Below are 18,585 nucleotides of genomic sequence, written 5' to 3'. Positions count from 1 at the left end.
TGTAAGAGTGCTTTGGACTATACGGAAGGTGGGCATTTGTTTGGTAAGACATCAGGTCAAATGCTGTTTTCATTACAGGTGGTTGGAGGTTTTTTAAATTGTTTTTCTCTTTAGATGTAAACAATTTCTCCTGCCATTGCCATGTTTTTAAATCCCTTAAGAAATAAAATCAGTCTGGGGTTTTTTTCAAGACAAAGGAAAACATCACTGCACAACAAAGCTGACTGAAACAATAGCAGCAATTTTTTATTTTGAGAAGGATTCATTATAAGGTTATTTTTAAGAGAATAAAATATTTGAAATTATTATTTGGAAATTTTCACATTAAAAACAATTGTCATTAAACTACTTTATTTTTTATCTTTCACCAATGCAAATTAGCTGAGAATTGCCACATTTTATATCAAATGCCAAAAGAGAACCATGTAATGGTGTGTTTTTTCAAGAGTACTGTCAGTTTTTCTTTGCATAGAATATGCTCTTAAGCCCTTTGTATCCATCAGATTACAGGTCTCCAAACACTTAAATTTAAGCATGCAAATAGTTTTATTTATTTTGGTGGATTTCCTTATGCCCAGAATTAAATCTGAATGCAAGAGGCTGCAGCAGCGGAATTACTCCAGCCTGGGACTTCTCTCATCTGAAGCCAGTACAGTGATGACCACGTGGGGGCATGAATCCTGGTTAACAGCTTGGGATACTATTAGCTGATGACAGTGATGGGATTTCAGTGTTAAAATTCCCAATCGTCAAGTAGTCTGAAGCTACAGTTTCAGGTTTAATTGATTGTTGAATCTCTAACTGCATTCCTAGAGTACTGGGGATTTTTAAATTGCAGCAATATTTCAATATATGTTGAGTCTTTTATAGCATTTCCCCCCTTTGATACGACACATGTTAAATATTAATTCAAGTAATTAAATACCATCTCCAGCTAAGCAGTAACAGCTCTGAGCAATTATATGTGGATTTTCCATGTAATTAAAATGTAATTAAGATGTAATTGAAGTATATGGGTTTAGATTCCAGATTAGAGTTTTTTTCCATTAGGATAGAGCCATCATTTATTTTCTGATGCTACCAGAGGATCTAGCTCAGTCTTGCTCTTTTATTGCTGTCAGGTATAAAGCATCATCCTAAAGTCTGCTCACTGAAATGGAAAAGATAGATTTGCTGAGTAAGGAGGTGCTATTAACTAAAATTTTATCTATTGGATAAGCAGCATAGATACTGGTAGCTGTATAACTGGGTATAGAATCCTGCGATACTGCTTATGCAAACCAAGTATCAACATCTTCAACCTTTCAAGTTAAAAGACATAATAGTATAAAAGGGACAGAGACATTTAAAGTTCTAGGGTGAGGTGGGTGATTTTTATAATGCCCTGGCAATACTTCCAGCCTCAAGTGATGGTTGTATCCCAGGACCCAAAGCACATCTCATTTTCAAAAAATAGGAGTGAAGATACACCCCTTTGAGTTCTTCCCCTCCAGAATAATGTTTATGCAGCTATAGGCTGGGGATGGTTTTCCCTATGGGTTTCACTTTAGATGAGCCTACAGAGGACATCTGGTTCAGTTTTTCACATTTGTTCAAGAACCACAATTGCTGGAACTTTGTTTTTTTTATTATTTTTGAAAAAACCCAAATGATTAAGCAACCTTTTCCAAGCCTTAATGAAGCTGACATTAGTATGAAACTATGTATTTTCATCCCTTACGTAGCATGGTAAGACACTGCTGGTGCTCAAGGTAGCAGGGGAGATCTGTGGGAGGCCCCTTGGAGAGGGAAGCCTGCAGCTGGTGAGGGGCTGGATGCTCTGGCCTGTCCTCAGCCTCCAGAGAGGCCACATCACATCTCTGCTTTTTAGCAATACTATTTCAAAATACCTGTTAGCACTCCAGAGATGCTTTAGGTGGTGCTGTTTTGGTTGGAGTAATATGGTGAAAGCAAGATGAGCACAACCAAATGTGCTGTAGAAATGGCAACACTTGGCCTTCCTTCAGATTTAGTGGGAAGACCAGCAGCAGGTCCCCAGGTCTGGCATTTTGTGCTGTACTTAAGTCGTGAAATCATACCCTTAACCACAGAAGCTATGTGGTGCTATCTGGTGACCACCAGTAATATTTTCAAATAAGCATTTTAGTGTTAGGCTGGGCTGCAAATTGGCTATGCACAACGCTAACACTAAAAAGAGAGCAAGATATACTCTAAGACACTGCCCAGGAAAATGAATTATTACATCAATTGCTCAAGATAGCAAGGCACATAGATCTTGCTAGCTTGTTTGCTTACCTTGTCTTGATTTATGCATTCATTTATTCATAGCAGTAATTACTGTGTCAGCACAAGTTTTGTAGAGCAAACCCAAGTAGCATTAGCATTAACAAGTAGCATAAATTGTAAAGTAATATCAAAATAATTATATTAGGACCAGATCAATAATAGTTGTGATTTTGATTTCTAAAAAACATACAGAAATAAAAGCTGCCTATGAAGGTAATTTAATATCCTGAAGTTCTGATTGAAAAATGATTGGTTGTTCTCATAGTGCATTAGTTTGATGGAAGGAGTTGAGTCAGCAAGACCTTCACATCTGGATTGACCATAACTATGATGTCTCCAGCTTCTGTAACTGAGATATACATAAAAGTCCTTGAGAAAAAATAATTTCATAATGCCAGACATACGGTATATCATATATAAATAAATGCCCTGGTATTATATAGACAGAACACAGTAGAATGTCTCCTGGGAAAGTGAGGCTGAGTGGAAAGGTCCAGTATGATGATGAAAAAATAAAGCACTTGCCACTTGTAGGACTTCATATTTTTTGAGCAACAATTTTTTTTACTTGGTCTACTTCTCACACTGCTAATGTAAATGAAGTGGGACACAGTCATCTTAGAATGTAAATATATAGAGAAATTGAGATTTGTTCATGGATTTCAGGATTAAGGTGGCAACCTTTATAGACAGTTGGAGTAATCAAACATCTCTTCTGTAAGGACCAGAAGGGGGATGAAAAGGGTGCCATTTTTTTTGGCAATGGCTGGGGTCCTGGGACTTGAGTGTATGTGCACCCTTCAACCTGTTCAGCTCTGTGGCTGAGTTTTGGGGAAGGAGGGGCTGAGCTCTGCATACCCCAGCTCTTCTTTCCTGTTCGTGTTTCAGTCCCACAGGAGTCCAGGTGTGGAGCTCTTTGCTCACTCCCAGCCTTGCTGTCAGCTCCAGGTGACTACTTCTGCACAGCAAATGCTATGTGCTCTGTGAGCTGTTAATTCTTCGTCTGCAAGGTGGCTGGTGGTTCATTTGCCCAGCCCTAGAGCATTACTGGTCTGGTAGGAGTGTCATTGGCCCCTCTCCTGTTTTACTGCATTATTTACTTCACTGAAGAATATTCACACATTTTTCTGTGTCTTTATCTTTTTTCTTGTGCTCCCCATTTCCATGTGTGTTGATCGTAGGTTGCATTTTTATGTGGAGAAAATGTCTCTGATGTCTCTGCCACAATTTTGTAGTTAACCACAGCTTAAAAACAAGTGCTGCAGAGATGTTAAAAACAAAAACAGGTCCTGGGCATCTTTTTTTCTGGCACCCACTACTTACAGATGAAGACTGTTATTTGTCCCATCCTTCCTTTCAAAGCACTCTCTCAAAGCACCGTTCACCCCACGTCTTCAAAATCTAGCTTATCCCACAGAACTGGTTTCAGACACAACCACACATATATGGCCCTCGATGGTTACAGTTTGGAGATGTCTCTGAGCGGGGAACAAATAGAAATTGTTCAGTGTAGAGCTGGTGCTGGAGGAAAAGTAACATGAAGCTGTGGCTTCAGTTCATTTTGTCCCTGTTACTATTGACACAGTCTAACAGTAGAGCTGAGGTGACCAGATACATAGATACCTCTCAAAATTGGAATCCAAGTTCCCCTTCTCGCCCCAGCCCTGCTCCCCATTACACATTCTGGTTTCTGGGTGCTTCAGGCAAATTTTCTGCATCTTCAGGCTCCCCAGACTGGCTCACAGTAAGCATAAAAGAAAACCACCTGGTGTACAAAGGGTAGGGATGGGGATAGGCTGGGTAATTATACGTTTGGTGGCAGCTAGCCAGTATAGATCAATTTAGCTGCATTGTGAAATGGCAGCCGCTGAGCCAAGGAGTCCAACAGCAATCAGCTTCAGTCAGCATCCAGGTCCTAAACTGATGAGCTATGGATAACCTGAGCACCTACACTGTCGGTGCTCACTGTCTCATACAAGGACCCTTTGAGTGTGCTTTGCCACACACCAGAGTGATGCACTGCTGCTCTGCTGGCCCTGGTTGCAAGTTTCCAACAGAAGCTTCCCCAGCTTGCTTCTCCCTTCTTTCTCTTACCTATTAAAAATATGTTTTTGTTAGTTTTATTTGCTTCTCTAGTAGAGCACTTGTGCCCATTCATTCTTCACTTGGGAGACTTTCAGAAAGGAGACTCTCAACAGCCTGCAAATGGGGTATGTTCAAAAGCTTGTCTGGTGTGTGGAGAGCCACCAGGCACTTCTAATACATTTTGGAATTTATGCTTAGTTTTCCATACAGAAAACTCAGAAAGAAAAAAAGGTATGACAGTTTGACACAGTCCTTCCTCTGTTATCTTTATTCAACAAGTAAATTATATTTCTAAGTTATTTTTCATCCTGTAGTGTGTCCATTTAATTTACCCTGACGTCTAGACTAAAAAGCAGGGATCACAGTGACCTGTCTGGTCATTGTGCAGTTCCAGTGATGTATAAATTACTGCGTTTACATGGAATATGTAATCCCACTGCTGAAACATTTGAATGATTTGGTTTGGGGTTTTGTTTTGTTTGGTTTTTTTTATGTCTAGCATTAAATGGCATATATCTTGAACTCAGTTTCATTCCTAAAGAAAAGAAAATCTTTACGTGAATTCTGCATTCAAAGGTGAGGTATGATAGGTTAAAGGAGATGGGGTTGTACTTCCCTTACAAACCAAAGACATCTGAATTCCTGCCTTGGAGGCAAAGCAGAACTCAATTTGAGGAGTCCACCTGTGCTCTCAAAAATTACTTCAACCTCATTAGTGACCTGAAAATTCTCACATACATCTGGCTTAATTGTATCTGTTAAATAGAAATTTGTCTTCTGTTTCACCATTTCCTAAATTTCCCTTCAAAAAGAGCAGTTTCATTAAATAAAGTCAATCCTTCTTCTCCATGTTAATTTATGAGTGTTCATTTTTGCTCATGGATGAAAACAGATAGAAAGCTGACAATTTCTGCTTTACCCTGCCAAGGCATAAGATGGTGTCTGCCATCCTACGTTATACCAAAGTGTATGTCAGCAAGGTTGAGAAAAGCTGCATTTATTTGAATATATCCCTAAGAGGATGATTTTTTTAACGTGTATTGCTGATGATTTAGAATTTGTCGTGGAAGAAACCATCTGTTTAAAATGGCAGGTAGTTACCAGTGACTTTAAAAAATCTGTTGCCTCAATGTAGACAAGTGTGAAAGAAGAGAAAATGTTATTGGTGAGTGTACAATTTGAAAAAAAAATGATTAAAATATTTGAATGCTGCCTTTTCTAACTGCGCTAATTTCCCCAGACACAAATGAGTGGAGGTGTATTTTAGGAGATGCTAATATGTTAAGAGAAATTGGTAGTGGAAAATATATTGAGTTTCAGAAAACTGAGTTTAAAATAGGTTTCCAGCTGCTTGGTCATCACCACGTTTTGTCACATCCCCTTGCTGATTGCTTTAAACTAATATTCTTCTACACTTCTCTCCCCTGGTGATAGCTCAAGAACTTACAAGATCAACAGGGGAAATTGATTGCTGGTATGAAATGCTGCAGCTTATTATGCACTAAATGAAGTAAAAAACAACCATGAAAGAAACAACCGTAATTCCCTCTGAACACTTTTTTCTTCATCTCATTCAATAGCAATAATTTTAAATGTCTCATAGAAACAGTAGGTATAAAGCCTCTGTAAAACTGTGTATTTTGAATAATTTCAAAATCATGCTGAACTTCTTAAGTAAAACAGAAGGTTCAAAGACAAATGTAACTATTAAAAGCAGTAGGGCAGTAAGCTGAAGAAATTTGAGAGATGAAATCAAAAAAAGGAAGGAGAAAGCAGAAAAAATGAAGGAAAACGTTGCTTTCCTGTTAAGTGAAAATTGCGTTTTGCACTTATTTCCATTCTTTTTTTGTAGTGCCAAAATAACGTTGGTTTGCGCAACAGTAGGCATTGCCTGTGCTCAGACATCAAAGCAAGCTGCCAGGTCCTGGCAGTCACCTTGCCTGGGGAAAGCCTCAGCTAACAGGATGCATGAGGTGAAACACCCTTAGTTCAAACCTTAGCTACAGAGGCCCAGTCTCATGTGCCATGCATCCTGTTTGCAACAGGGTCAAGGGATACACCTAGTTGTTTACTGCAGCTCAAACGACACTGTAGCAGCTCCTTAAGCTGTAGTAACTTACTTGCCTGAGCCCTTAACATACATCTGCGCAGTTTTGCAGAGACATTTAAGGTGTCGAGTTGTTGCCAGCGCATAGAAATTAGCTTTGTCCTTCCAAGTGCTTTCTCCTTTCCTACTGTCATGGAGTGCAACTTAAAAGAAGACATTAAAGGGCGCAGTGCAGTGAAGCTCAGATCTAACTTCTTTTGCTGTGTGAATGCAGGCAATCAAAAGCAAAATCAAGCATGGCATCTTAGCTGTAGGTATCTTACCTTAAATAGCTATCTGTCTCGTAAGCGTATATCCTTGTTTGTGTTTTCAGACAGCTGAAGTGGCACTAGCCAATTTGAAGAATAAATATGAAAATGAAAAAGCGATGGTGACTGAAACCATGACCAAACTACGGAATGAATTAAAGGCTTTGAAGGAAGATGCAGCAACCTTCTCATCCTTGAGAGCGATGTTTGCAACTAGGTAAGGGAAATGGTGTCACTGCCTGGTTTGGCTCTGTAAAAGAAAATACATGTGTGCTAAGTGAGAATAGATTTAGATGTTGGATGTTTAGGAGGAGAGACAGAAATTGTTTTCTGCAAGGTCAGAGGTTTGCCGGATGAAGGTGAATGAGTCTTAGAGTGCACACTGTGCAAAACCTGCAAGCTTTCAAGTGCTACCGAGATGGGTGTCTTGGAAGATAAAAGCTGGAGAATAGCAATGTCAGTATAACCTTGAGTGAAGTGTTATAAATGCCAATATATGCCTGCAGTATATTTGCATTTATAGAGCTTTTTGAAGTGGAAATCAAATAGTAGATTTGTGTGGCTGATTTTCACATTCAGAAGTATGCAATGACTCTGCCTGTGTAAAGCTATTGTATGGTAAATGATGATTTTCAGAATCTCATGTTTTCATTATCATGAGATTTAGTACTTACTACTAGTAAAATCTATTCCATCAACCACACTATGCTGTAATCCAGCACTAATAATTGTGAGGCCACTGCATTTTCCCACTCCAGCATGAATTCTTACTTTTTCCTGCTGTGATATCCAATTTTTATCTTCTCCTTCACAGGATAAAATTTTCACTTACTTTCTGTAACATAGCTCCTTCTGGCAGGACAGTCATTAATCGTGTCTCATCTTTCCTTCTCCCGCAACTTCTTAAAGAGGAACTTTTGGTTTTAGCTGTTTTATAAAAGGTTACCTAAAACTATTTTTTTTTTTTAATCCAACAGTTTCATCAAAATTTTCTTATTTCCCAAATATGCATGGAAGTTAGTATCCTCAGGTTATCAAGGCTTTCTCTCCACCTTGTGGTCAAACACAATGCAGATTTCTTGCTAATACTTTAGCCCATAAGTGATAAGACGTCTTCATGCCTCTTGCCAGCTTCTCCCCAGTATATGGGCTATAGGTGCCATCTCACCTCTTCCAGCCTTCTGAGGTCCTCTGTTGCTTAGTGACAGTAGCTGCAGCAGCTGGGAGAGGTGGAAAAGAAGGAGAAGGGACATGGCATTTACATGCCATGACATTGGTGCTGTGTACAAGTTCATCACAGGTTCATCGTCAGAAGAGTATGAGCAGTGCCATAATTCAATTGAAGAACCTCAGCATGTGGTGTGAACCAAGGTAGTTCTATTGATTTCGTTGGCATCTGAAGATTTCCTTCTAGAATGGAAAGTTGGGTGTGTATATTCGAAATGCATGTGTTGATCTTTATTTGCAAGCTCATTTCTCTGAGAGATACGTGAATGTGCCAACTCTGTAAGAATTCCTAACTATTTAACTCTATAAGACTAACTCCAGAGGAAATGAGTGGCTTCATGAGCATAAAGCAGACAAGGGTCTTGGAGTATAAACCATCTACCTACAAGTTAAAAAAGACTACAAAATTTTAGAAGTTGTTACTTAAGAGGATGGTAGGTTTCTCTTCTATGAATAGTAAAGGGAATTTGGTGACTTGCTGAGTTACAGATTTCTACTTTGTAAATGTCTAATGTTAGTAGCGATAAAGCCCATCCAAAGCATCTGCTGTTGTTGGTAAACTCCGTGCAGTAATAGTTAAACACTCAGTGCATGGCCTGTGAAATATATCCCTGCCCTTGAGGTCATTAAGTTTTGCTCAGTATTTTCTGAGCACAGGTATAAAAAGTAATTCACTGCAAGGTCTTGAACATAAGTGTACTCCTATAGATTTTTCTGTTGTAAAATATTCCTTTTTCTTCATTAGCCTTTAATATTATGGCCTTTATAATTAAATCAATTTTCCTAAATGTTCAAATAATTGACTTATACTGAATAGCCAATTTGGAATAGCATTTGTTTAAATGACAGAGAGCTAATATACTCTAGATGTCTGTTGAAGAAGAGAAATCCATTTGAAAAAGACTGTAAGATTCTCCATGCAGTAACATTAGATGCAATAGCAACCTTCAGCATAAAAAAGCAATTGTTTAGTCTTCTGTTGAATAAAACAGTGGTTTCCATGGTTATCCTGCATCACATGGTCCTTCTGAATTTGTATTGTAGGGAGAATATCTGATAGTAGAATTATGTTATAGATTTTAAAATAATTTCATATACTGTTTGATAGAACAATAGCCTTTCTCTTTCATAAGGCTTTCTTTTCTGTTCATTTGGTCCACAAATGGATGTTCATTCTGGTGCTGAACTGTACGGTTTCTTTTTCAAATGCACTGGATAAAGATCGTATCATGTTATAAGCACAGCCCAGTTGTTTCTGGTCTGAACAGCAAAGATGATGATTTTCTTCGGAGCTCCCCTATGCAGAAAGCAGGAGGCATCCTTTTCCTGTGTTTTTCTGTGACACTTGTGCATCCTTCCGTGCCTTAAGTTCTTTCTTCAGTTTTTTATTCCTCCACCTCAAAAGTCCTTCTGTCTTGCTTGTACTTCTCCTTCTGCAATTTTTTCTTCTGGGACTGTTTTTTTCCCAATCCAAAATCTGTTTCTGATCCTTACAACTTCATCCTTCCCTCTTCATTACCCTTGTGATTGCTTTCTGAATTCACTTCAGGTCTGTCAAGACATCCTCAATACAGTTCAAACTCCCTTTTCCCCAAACACCTCCCTCAAAAAAGAAAAAGCAATAGTGTGTAAAACCTCTTTTCTGTGGGATATATGGGGTTGGCAGAGCAGATTTGAAGTTCCTGCTCAATGCCAGGGTCATGTGCTGTCCACCAGACTTGCAGCTCCTGCTTTTACCCTGGTTATTTTGTCCTGGCCTGCTTCTGGTAGTTCCAGGCCAGAAAAAGGGGTGAGAGCTTTTCCTGCCCCTCCTCTTATTTCCCCTCACTCCAGTCCTGCGTTGCTGACCCAGGGTGGGAGCTGTGGGATTGTGAGAAGACAGGTGGCCAGCTCTCATCCAGAGGGCAAATGAAAACCATTAGATTCCCAGCCTAGAGTAGGGGTTGCCCTGGGAGAGGAAGGGAAGTCTCATGCTGAAGAAGAGAAGGAGCTACTTTTAAAGAAGGAACTTAAGGGGATTCGGAAAGCTATTTTTACTGAGTCCCGACACATACTTGCTTTCCCAGCCTAAATAGAGTTACTCAAAAGGAGAGAGCAAGACCTATTACCTGTTACATTGCTGCCGTCCTGACACCGCATGCATTGACTCTATTCTCCATCCATCAAGACATTGTCTTATGATTAATGTTTAAAGAACTGTGCTAAAGAGATGAAATAGAAAGTTTGGACAGGTCCTAGATGAGAAAGCATTTATTAACAGAAGCTTATTATATGGCTAAAGCAGGGATCTGTCAGTGTCACTGGTTTTTTAGCTCAAGCTTGGCTATGATTTATGTTACCTAAATTACACATAAGCCTGTCTCAGTATTTGGTTTGCATTCCTAGACGAGAGATAGATGGAACTAGAAATCCCTTAAACTGCTATATAAGCTTCTTGGATCAGTTCATACAAAGTAAGCAGGCTTATGTGTCTGTCTGCTTCCTTTCTGAGACAAGAGGAATAGGTGAAATCTTGACTTTTGTGCTGGTGATAAGTAGTTCAGCAGACAGCAAGATAATAGCAGTGTTTGTTTAATAGTCACTTGCAGATTAAACCTGTCCTGAGGCAAGGGAGAAACTAGCAAAGATCTCTGACTCAAGAGGAAATAACCTAACTTCTTTTGTTCATTAGTATTTTGAGTGCCTCAGAAAACCCAGTCAGAGCCCTGGTGCATCCTGGAGCCCTGCTTGGTCCACAATGGTCAGTGCCATGCCAGAATTCATCTCTCTTAGGACCTCTTGACCTTTTTCTTCCTCAATATGCTGTCGAGACTTCATGAGTGTTTATAAAATGTGTGGGCAAAAAGGCAGTATGGATGTGTGTAATGCTTTTTTTTTGCTTTTTTTAATTAGAAACATTTTTCATTTTATGCCACACTCTCACATAGCAGGGAATATTTCAGTGAAGAGAAATGAGTCTGTTAATTCAGCAGTTTCTAAAGTTAATTATGGACTGATCTAGGTTTAACCTTTATGAATGCTGTTTCTCAAAACACCCTACAAGCTTGAGCAACAAAACATAGAGACAATGGACCATGTGTTTGTGAAAAATAATAGGAAACTTCGAGTCATAATGGAGGTCAGATGACTGGAACCACCCAGACACTGTGGTGGACTGCCAAAAATGTGGGGTCACTGTTTTGGAGAGACTTCTAGGAGGGGAATATAATTAATCAGAACAGTTGGAAAATGTTGTATTAACAAGATTTGTTTTGTCTAGAGTATGAGGTCAGCTGTCAGCATCTAGTATATCCAGGTTTCTAGGGCCACTTTGCTATATAGTTCATAGCAGGTAATGAAAAGTGGGTTTGTCTAAGTCTGCTTAAGTATTCCGCCTTCATGGAGCTTGTTTCTTAACTGCTCAGTTATCCTGTTTTACAAAGCAGATTCTTAAATACCAAGAACACATCCTAAGGCCTGAGAAAACCAATCTTTTTCCAAAATAAAAATTTTGGAAATTACTATTGTGATAGTAAAGCAAAGCAGTTCCTTCCTCTAGTGGCACTGTGCTACAGGTGTTGCTGCAATTGTTACTTTTTAACATTTTCAACAGAAAACATATTTGGAAAAAAAATGGTGTCTCCTAGACAAAAAGGAAGTCAGGAGAGAATAAGAGACACGGATACAGGATCCACCTGGTTACAAGAATGAGCCTTTAAAATGCTTATAACACAGACATTATAGTAATTCCTATTTCAAATTAATTTAATTTAATCTCCAGAATGCTGATTTCATTCTAATGCCTCTGTCAAAAAGCTGGGTGAAGCATCAATAGACATCTCATGGCCTGGAGCAGAAATAGGTGTGCAAGTTGGTTTTAAGCCAGATGTTTCAGAAATATCTCCTCAAGGCTTGACTAGAGTCAGTTAAGCTTATTAAGGTCCTGTAGAAGAAAAGATAATACTGAAACTGTAGATGTAACTATGTCTGACTTAGTAATTTTGCTTCCAGTGCTGGAATTATTCAAAAGGAGAGTGCTATATATATATATGTGAGTGTGTGTGAAGAATGACAATGAATTTTTGAGTATACTTTATTTCTGTTTCCCAAGGAGAAGGTCACAGTTTCACAGAAATCATTTTCACCCCTCAGTCTGCAATAATTCAAAAGTTTATTGCATCACACCTTTTGAGAAGAAAAGTATTTTCTATGCTTGTTTTCTGAGTGATACTGGTAAAGTTAAATCCTCATCCATTACACTACTGTAATTGCATAGCAAAGCTATTTAGATTTATACAGGTCATGTGGGGAGGAGATGTGGTGAAAGTGGCAACATTTCAGGTTAAAAAATCTTGATGTTGCCACAAATGTCCAAAGGTCAGACAGTACTGCTGTGCTTCATTCGTATACGTTTATCGGTCTTGGTTCTTACTGATTAGCTGGTCTGTTGTTCACAAAATGAAGCTATTTCACTTCAAAAAGTGACTAAGACTATCCTGATAAGCCTTGCTCTTCCTGTTAACTTTAGGAATCATTATTTAGGGTGGAACTAAATTGAATTCAGCCTTCAATGCTAACAAAATCATAAGAAGGGTGGTTTTATTTCAAAATCTGTCTCAGATCTAAATCAAATGCAAAAAAAAAAAATACAGTTTTTCATGCAGATAAAAGAGGCTGAGGGTTAAAAAGGAGTAGGTGACCATAGCAATGGATGCCTAAGCACACCTCCAAGAAATTTAACAGTAAATGTGAAATAACTTCCAGGTGTGGGATTTCCTGAATAGTACCTCTCTAATCAGGTAGCAGTGCTGAACAACTGAGGGCTTTTGATTTCACAAAATCTCATGTCAAGCATTCAAAGTACTTGCAGTCTTTTTTTCACTGTTTTTTATAATGTTTTGTTGAAGTGGATATTACTGTCTATGGAAAATAATACTATCTAATTAGTAGACATGGATTAGCAGAAACAGCACCCAGTACTGTTCTTTGTGTAATAATCTGGAGATTATTCCACAATAATAAACCTGTGCTCCAATTGCTCTTCATCTGCATTGGAAACATACTACATTGTCATAGGCTCCTCTGATATTATAGATACAGGTTCTTTTGCTGAACAGGAAGTGATGCATTCAGATCCAAGTCTACATTCATTCAAAGTGGGAATGGAAGAATTCAGGGTGTCTGCTTCCAGGATTAGGTTTGGCAAAAGCTTGGGTCAGGATCTTCCCCTGTAAGTGCAGTCCAGGAATGCAGTCCCTGGTAGGGTTGGTGCTTGGACCAGTTCCCCAGATTTCTGCCTTGTTTGTTTTCTCAGGTGTGATGAGTACGTCACGCAGCTGGATGAGATGCAGAGGCAGCTAGCAGCTGCGGAGGACGAGAAGAAGACCCTAAATTCTCTGTTGCGCATGGCTATCCAGCAAAAACTTGCCCTTACTCAGCGACTGGAGGATTTAGAGTTCGACCATGAGCAGTCCCGGCGCAGCAAAGGCAAGCTTGGAAAGAGCAAGATCGGCAGCCCTAAAGTAAGTGAGGAGGCATCAGCCACCGTGCCAAGCATAGACACTTTCCTCCTGCATAGTCAGGGCCCACAGCAACCAAACTTACTGGTCAGCAGTGGCACTCAGAGGAAAAGGTATGCATGCAGTGATCTTTACAGTACAGTGCAGTGGCCAGACTTTCATTAAGTTGTTCACTGAATTGTAAACATTATAATTATTTTTTTATTATTATTTTGTTCTTTTTCTTTCCGTTCTTTTACTGGGGAAAAGGAGGTGGGGGGATATGAATATGAAATTCAAAGCCTGGCAACATGTGGTTCCAATCCACCTACTCACTATGTCATTTCCTCCTCTTTAATGCAGTGTTTTGAACTATATTTTATCAGTGTCTCAGTGCATCTTGTATGTCTTTAATATCAGTGTGAATGTATTTTCTTTAACAAGTTTTCCTTAAGTGTTCCTTGAGGTTTTCTGTAATGAGCATCTGAAATAAAAAAGGATTGTGCTCCATGAGCATTTCAGCGCTTAACACAAAAGAAACTGCATCTCTTTGTTAAGCTCTGCTGCTCACTTGTTCTTTCTCAGTACAAAAAGAAGATGGCTATGTTCACTCAGATCAATTTTTCTACATGGGAGCAAGCAGCCTTTTGAAGGGGTTGGCTGCCATTCATAACCTAATGCAAATATTTTGCTGTTCAAGCAGCGAGTTCTTTTCTTGTGACTGCCCTGGCAAAGCTCTACAGGTGTGGGGATCTCCACAGTTCTGAAGATGAAGAGGATTCTCTTCTAGAGAAGTCCTGTGTAATCATTACCTTTTCTTGTGTGCTCTAGTCGCAATTTAAAAAACAAGAGAACATTCAGGGAGCCTTGTATATGTTGACTCCAGGATGCTGAGATATAGCTCAACCTCATCTCCTCCCCTAATATGAACCAGTATTTCCAATGCAGGCAAGGTGCCCTGCTGTGGAAATGACATGGGGTGGCAACACTAGTTGTTTTTTACCTGTTAAGCAAATTAACATGATGTTGTCATTTGTGAGGCTTTGAAAGGTAATTAAAGTAAAACTCTTTTGTTTCCATATGTATTTTTCTTGGATCTCCTGCAAGACTATTCTCACCTTCCCTTTGTGATCAGAGCCATCCCAGGACTTCAGGGACCTACCTCCAGAAATTATTAAGAGCCCCCCCTCATCCCACCTCCACAGAATCATATCTTCTGAGGGGCCCCCCTTCCATGAGTGAATTCATCCATGGGCACCGTCTCAGCAAGGAAAAAAGGTTAACCGTGGCCACACCAGGTAAACATTTTTTCCTTGGGTGCATGTGGTGCTGAGTGGTTAGCAGAGCAGGGGATTCTCCCAGCACTGCAGATGCAATCTAATTTGGGCATCTTCTTGAGACCTGAAAAGCAAAATGTCTCCTCCTGTAGCAGGAGATGATGTTCTGCTGGCAGCAGCCCAAGCTTGTTCCAGATGCAGTGGGGAAAGTCCTGCTGTGGCATTGGTGGATTATGTCCCACTGGCATCCACAGAGGTTGCACCCCTGCACCTGGGCAGTGCTTAGGCTGGTGGTTGTGTTGGTAGCCCTCATGGAAGTCATAAACCAAATGGGACAGAGGAGTCAGATGTGTAAGGACCAGCAAGGGAGCGACTGGCAGTATGCAGGAGCCTACACAACATCCATCTTCTGCTTGCCCTGGAGGATTCAATCAGTTTTTCCTAAACGGTAAAGTTACAATCACAGAAGGTTTAGTTTATATAAATTGAGTCATGAAGTTTATCTTTGCCGGAAGCTTTTGCTCTTCGTTTCCTGCCAAAATATAGTATCCACTGTGAACAGGGCGTAGAAAGGAAATACAAACTGGCATGCCATTTCAAAGGTTGTGACATCTTTCTTCTGACAAGCTGATAATTATTTTACTTCTACGCCTGAGCAGAACCTTTAAATGTGCACACTCTTGCCTGGTGGTAAATGTTTTCATTTTTTGTTTTGAAATTTGTCATACAAAAAACCCCATATGTAGAAAATAAAAAAGCTAAAACCCATAAAGTGGTTTCTGCTCAGGTAAATGTTTATTCTGGAAAGCTGAGCAATACCCTACAGAACGTTATCTCTCTGATTCAGTGCCAGCAATATCACAGCTGCCTTTGAGTACTGCCATGCAAGTAACACCCACTCAGAGAACAAGTGTGAAACTGCAGAGTCTGAACAAGACATTTTCGTAAGGAGCATTACAATAAATCAGAGAGCTGGCTCCTGGGGAGAAAAAGGCTGCGATGGGGAAAGAAGCGAAGACTTTTAAAATATGTAAAATAAATGGTGCTGATCTTTCAGCAATTCCTTCGTATTCCATTGGCAATGGAAGGCCACATGCTAATTTTCTACCCCATCAAAAGGAATCTGTTTCCTAAATACTGGCAGTTTCTCTTGAATTCTTTCCTCTTTATCCTACAACAGAATAAGGATGATTTGCTTTCTGGTTGACACTTGAATCTTTTTAAAGGACTGGATTTTGTATTTTCTATATAGTCAAACTCCCCAGTTTGCCCAAAAATGGCAATCTTCTAACATAAAATTTAGATGACTCTTCTAACTGTATTTGTACTTTCCATGAGAGTGTCAGGCAAAGGAGAACCAGATTTTAATCCAAGGACTGGATGACCTTTGTGTGTAGAGCCCTGACTATATATTGTAAATGCAGTTTAGTGGTTGGAGGAAGTAATGAGTTAAAAAATAACTATGCTAAAACACAATTTACTTTTTTTCAAAATTGTTAGTAAAATGATAAAATATGTAATCTTTGAATTTACTGATTTACGTTGCAATTGTCCTTGTGAATCTACAGCATTCTCAGTTCAGTCTTTCTGAACACGTTTGTCAGAATTTTAGGTCATTACGTGGCCTTCGTTTCAGCCTGAGACACTGAGAGGTTCGAACCAGAGATTTTTCTGAGGACTCAAGTTCCACAGGGCCCATGTTAGAATCAGGTTGAGGATTAGGTAGGAAATTTTTCAGCATTGTTCTTAACATTTTCTGGAAGATTTCTCACTGTTATTAAAAGATCAAAAGAATGATGCACTAAGTAGGAGGTTTTTGCCATCTGTCTAATTATCTGTTTCCTGAAAGTAAGGAAGAGTGAAGGATGTTATTTTGCTGCTTTTATAGGGAATGTTTAAAAGCCTTGTATCAGAAAGAGTTTCTGTTCTCAGATGATTTGTGCAGTCATAAGCCAGCAAGAAATGTAGCAACCCACACCTGCTTCTTCATCAGAGAGGTTGCAAAAAAGCAGCATCCAAATTCAAGCACTATGGAGCAGAATATAGCTCGGCTTGAGGATTAGGAAAAGCTTCTTGACAGGCAAAGTAATCAGGTATTGGAGCAGACTGCCCAGGAAAAGTGGTAGAATCATCGTCTCAAAGTGTTAGAAAAGCGTATAGATGCCCTCAGTGACATGGTTTAGTGGTGGACTTGGCAGTCCTGGGGTAGTGGTTGGACTTGATGATCTTAAAGGTCTTTTCCAACCTAGCTGATTCTGTGTGTCCTCAAGAGTGCAGTAAGACTGATTGAAGCCTAAATTAAATTGGAACAACTTTTGTTTGATTGGTTGTTTTTTTTCTTTTAAATTTGGGAGCAATTTCCTTCAAGTGAATATTTCACCCACATGATATCTGGGCTTCCCTTGTCATCAAGGGATGAGGGATATGCTGTACTGCTGTTTTAATATTTTCTTTCTGGATTTTGAGTTTTTTCAAAGTGCAGCATCTAGGATATGATTATCAGAAATGTTCTGCAAAAATGTAAACAGAAGCTCATGTTCCTTCTTATATATTTTTCTTAATGTTAAAGTGGAATTTATTATGTAGGCAAGATTCTTGTCTTCAGTTCCTCTTTCTTGCTTTTTCAAGTTGTTTAGGCAGCATGAAGGTATGGGAAAGCATCTTCAAAAGGGTACTATGGGTAGAAGCCCTTAGTAGGAAATAAAGCTGGTTTTGCCCCTCCCTTCTTCTGGATGAAGGGGTTGGGAAAATGATTGAGGGAGGCTTAGACTGACACCACTCTCTGCTGCAGCGGCTGTCAGCAGAGGTGAGCCTGTGTACCTTAAAGCGTTGGAAAGGTAGGGAGAATAAACTCTGGATAGCAGGTTTCTGTGTCCTTTCATTGTGTGGGGAAAGGGGTTTAAATTAAAGGTCTTTAGCTGTGTACATATTTTGTTTATTTAGGAATATTTTGCCAGAAATAGTTCCAGCTTTGCTTTTGAGCTTAAGTGCCACTGTCACAGATTTCCTCACCTATTTCTAAGCCTTGCATCTATAGCGTATTCAGTACCTCAACTTTGCCTTTTTATGCACTTCTCAATTTTGAAACAACAGGACTCGTAGAAATGTAAATATAGATGAAAGCACAGCTTCTTTTTAAAATGATTGCGGAAAAAGTCTCTTGAGGAACACTCAGCTCAGCTCTGAATTTTTCTAGGAGGATGCTTTGTAGATCTTTATGATTGCTCAGGTCACACAGGGAACAGTTTTAAATATTTCTTGCTTCTCCTTTGTGAAGCAGTGTTATAGATTAATGAAGAAGAAAATCACCATAACTAGGATCTAGATACCTCTTTCTGTGATGATTTTGTGTTACAGAATTTTATTCTGAATTCTAGTTCATGAACAATATGTATATATCTGTACACTAAGTGAAACATTTTGTTCTTGAAAAGTAGGGAAAGCAGTTAACTGAGCCACCACTACTAAATAAGATATGCATCCATATGATATTTAACTAGTCAGGTTAGTCTGCTCTGAATTACTCAGTCAGATAAGTCTGATTTGCTTCATCCAAGCATGCAAAGCAGCTGGAACATGAAAGCTTGTCAGAACCATTATTTTTTAAAAACCCACCACTTCATTCTGACAACTCATATTTACAGTCTGAGTGCAAATTGACCTTTGCCCCATTAGAGATCTGTGGGTGGTTCTTCTGAGTCCTTGGCCCTAAATGTGTTGCATTTTTATCTACGGAGAATGTACTTGTGTTGATGGTGACCCTGTACCTGTCCAATGTCTCTGAGCTTGTGTAATGGGCAGGCTACTGGCTATTGCAAGGCTCATGCAGTAGTGATCTAATCTGTCACTCCTCTCTATGAAAAATGGATCTTATGTGT

At 39.3% G+C, this 18,585-nt stretch overlaps 1 protein-coding gene across 9 annotated transcripts in view; it reads left to right on the top strand.

Annotated features, from left to right (window-relative positions):
• BICD1 (BICD cargo adaptor 1) overlaps positions 1-18,585 on the top strand; it is a 171,336-nt gene that overhangs the window by 134,006 nt on the left and 18,745 nt on the right. For 3 of the 9 annotated variants that reach the window (XM_062616533.1, XM_062616536.1, XM_062616534.1), the window contains exons 6-7: positions 6,792-6,943; positions 13,247-13,454. In XM_062616533.1, coding sequence (XP_062472517.1) covers positions 6,792-6,943; positions 13,247-13,454 — 360 coding nt within the window. Of the gene's footprint in view, positions 1-6,791; positions 6,944-13,246; positions 13,565-14,537; positions 14,729-18,585 lie in introns of those variants that run through there. The other 6 variants (XM_062616530.1, XM_062616538.1, XM_062616531.1 and 3 more) reach the window with 4 other exon arrangements.

Source organism: Pezoporus occidentalis, unplaced genomic scaffold (genome assembly GCF_034315485.1).
Source record: "Pezoporus occidentalis ecotype Australia unplaced genomic scaffold, CSIRO_AGI_Poc_V1 ctg19, whole genome shotgun sequence".
NCBI lineage: Eukaryota > Metazoa > Chordata > Aves > Psittaciformes > Psittacidae > Pezoporus > Pezoporus occidentalis.
Note: the sequence above shows the minus strand (reverse complement) of the source record. Positions and strands in the feature narration are given on the sequence as shown.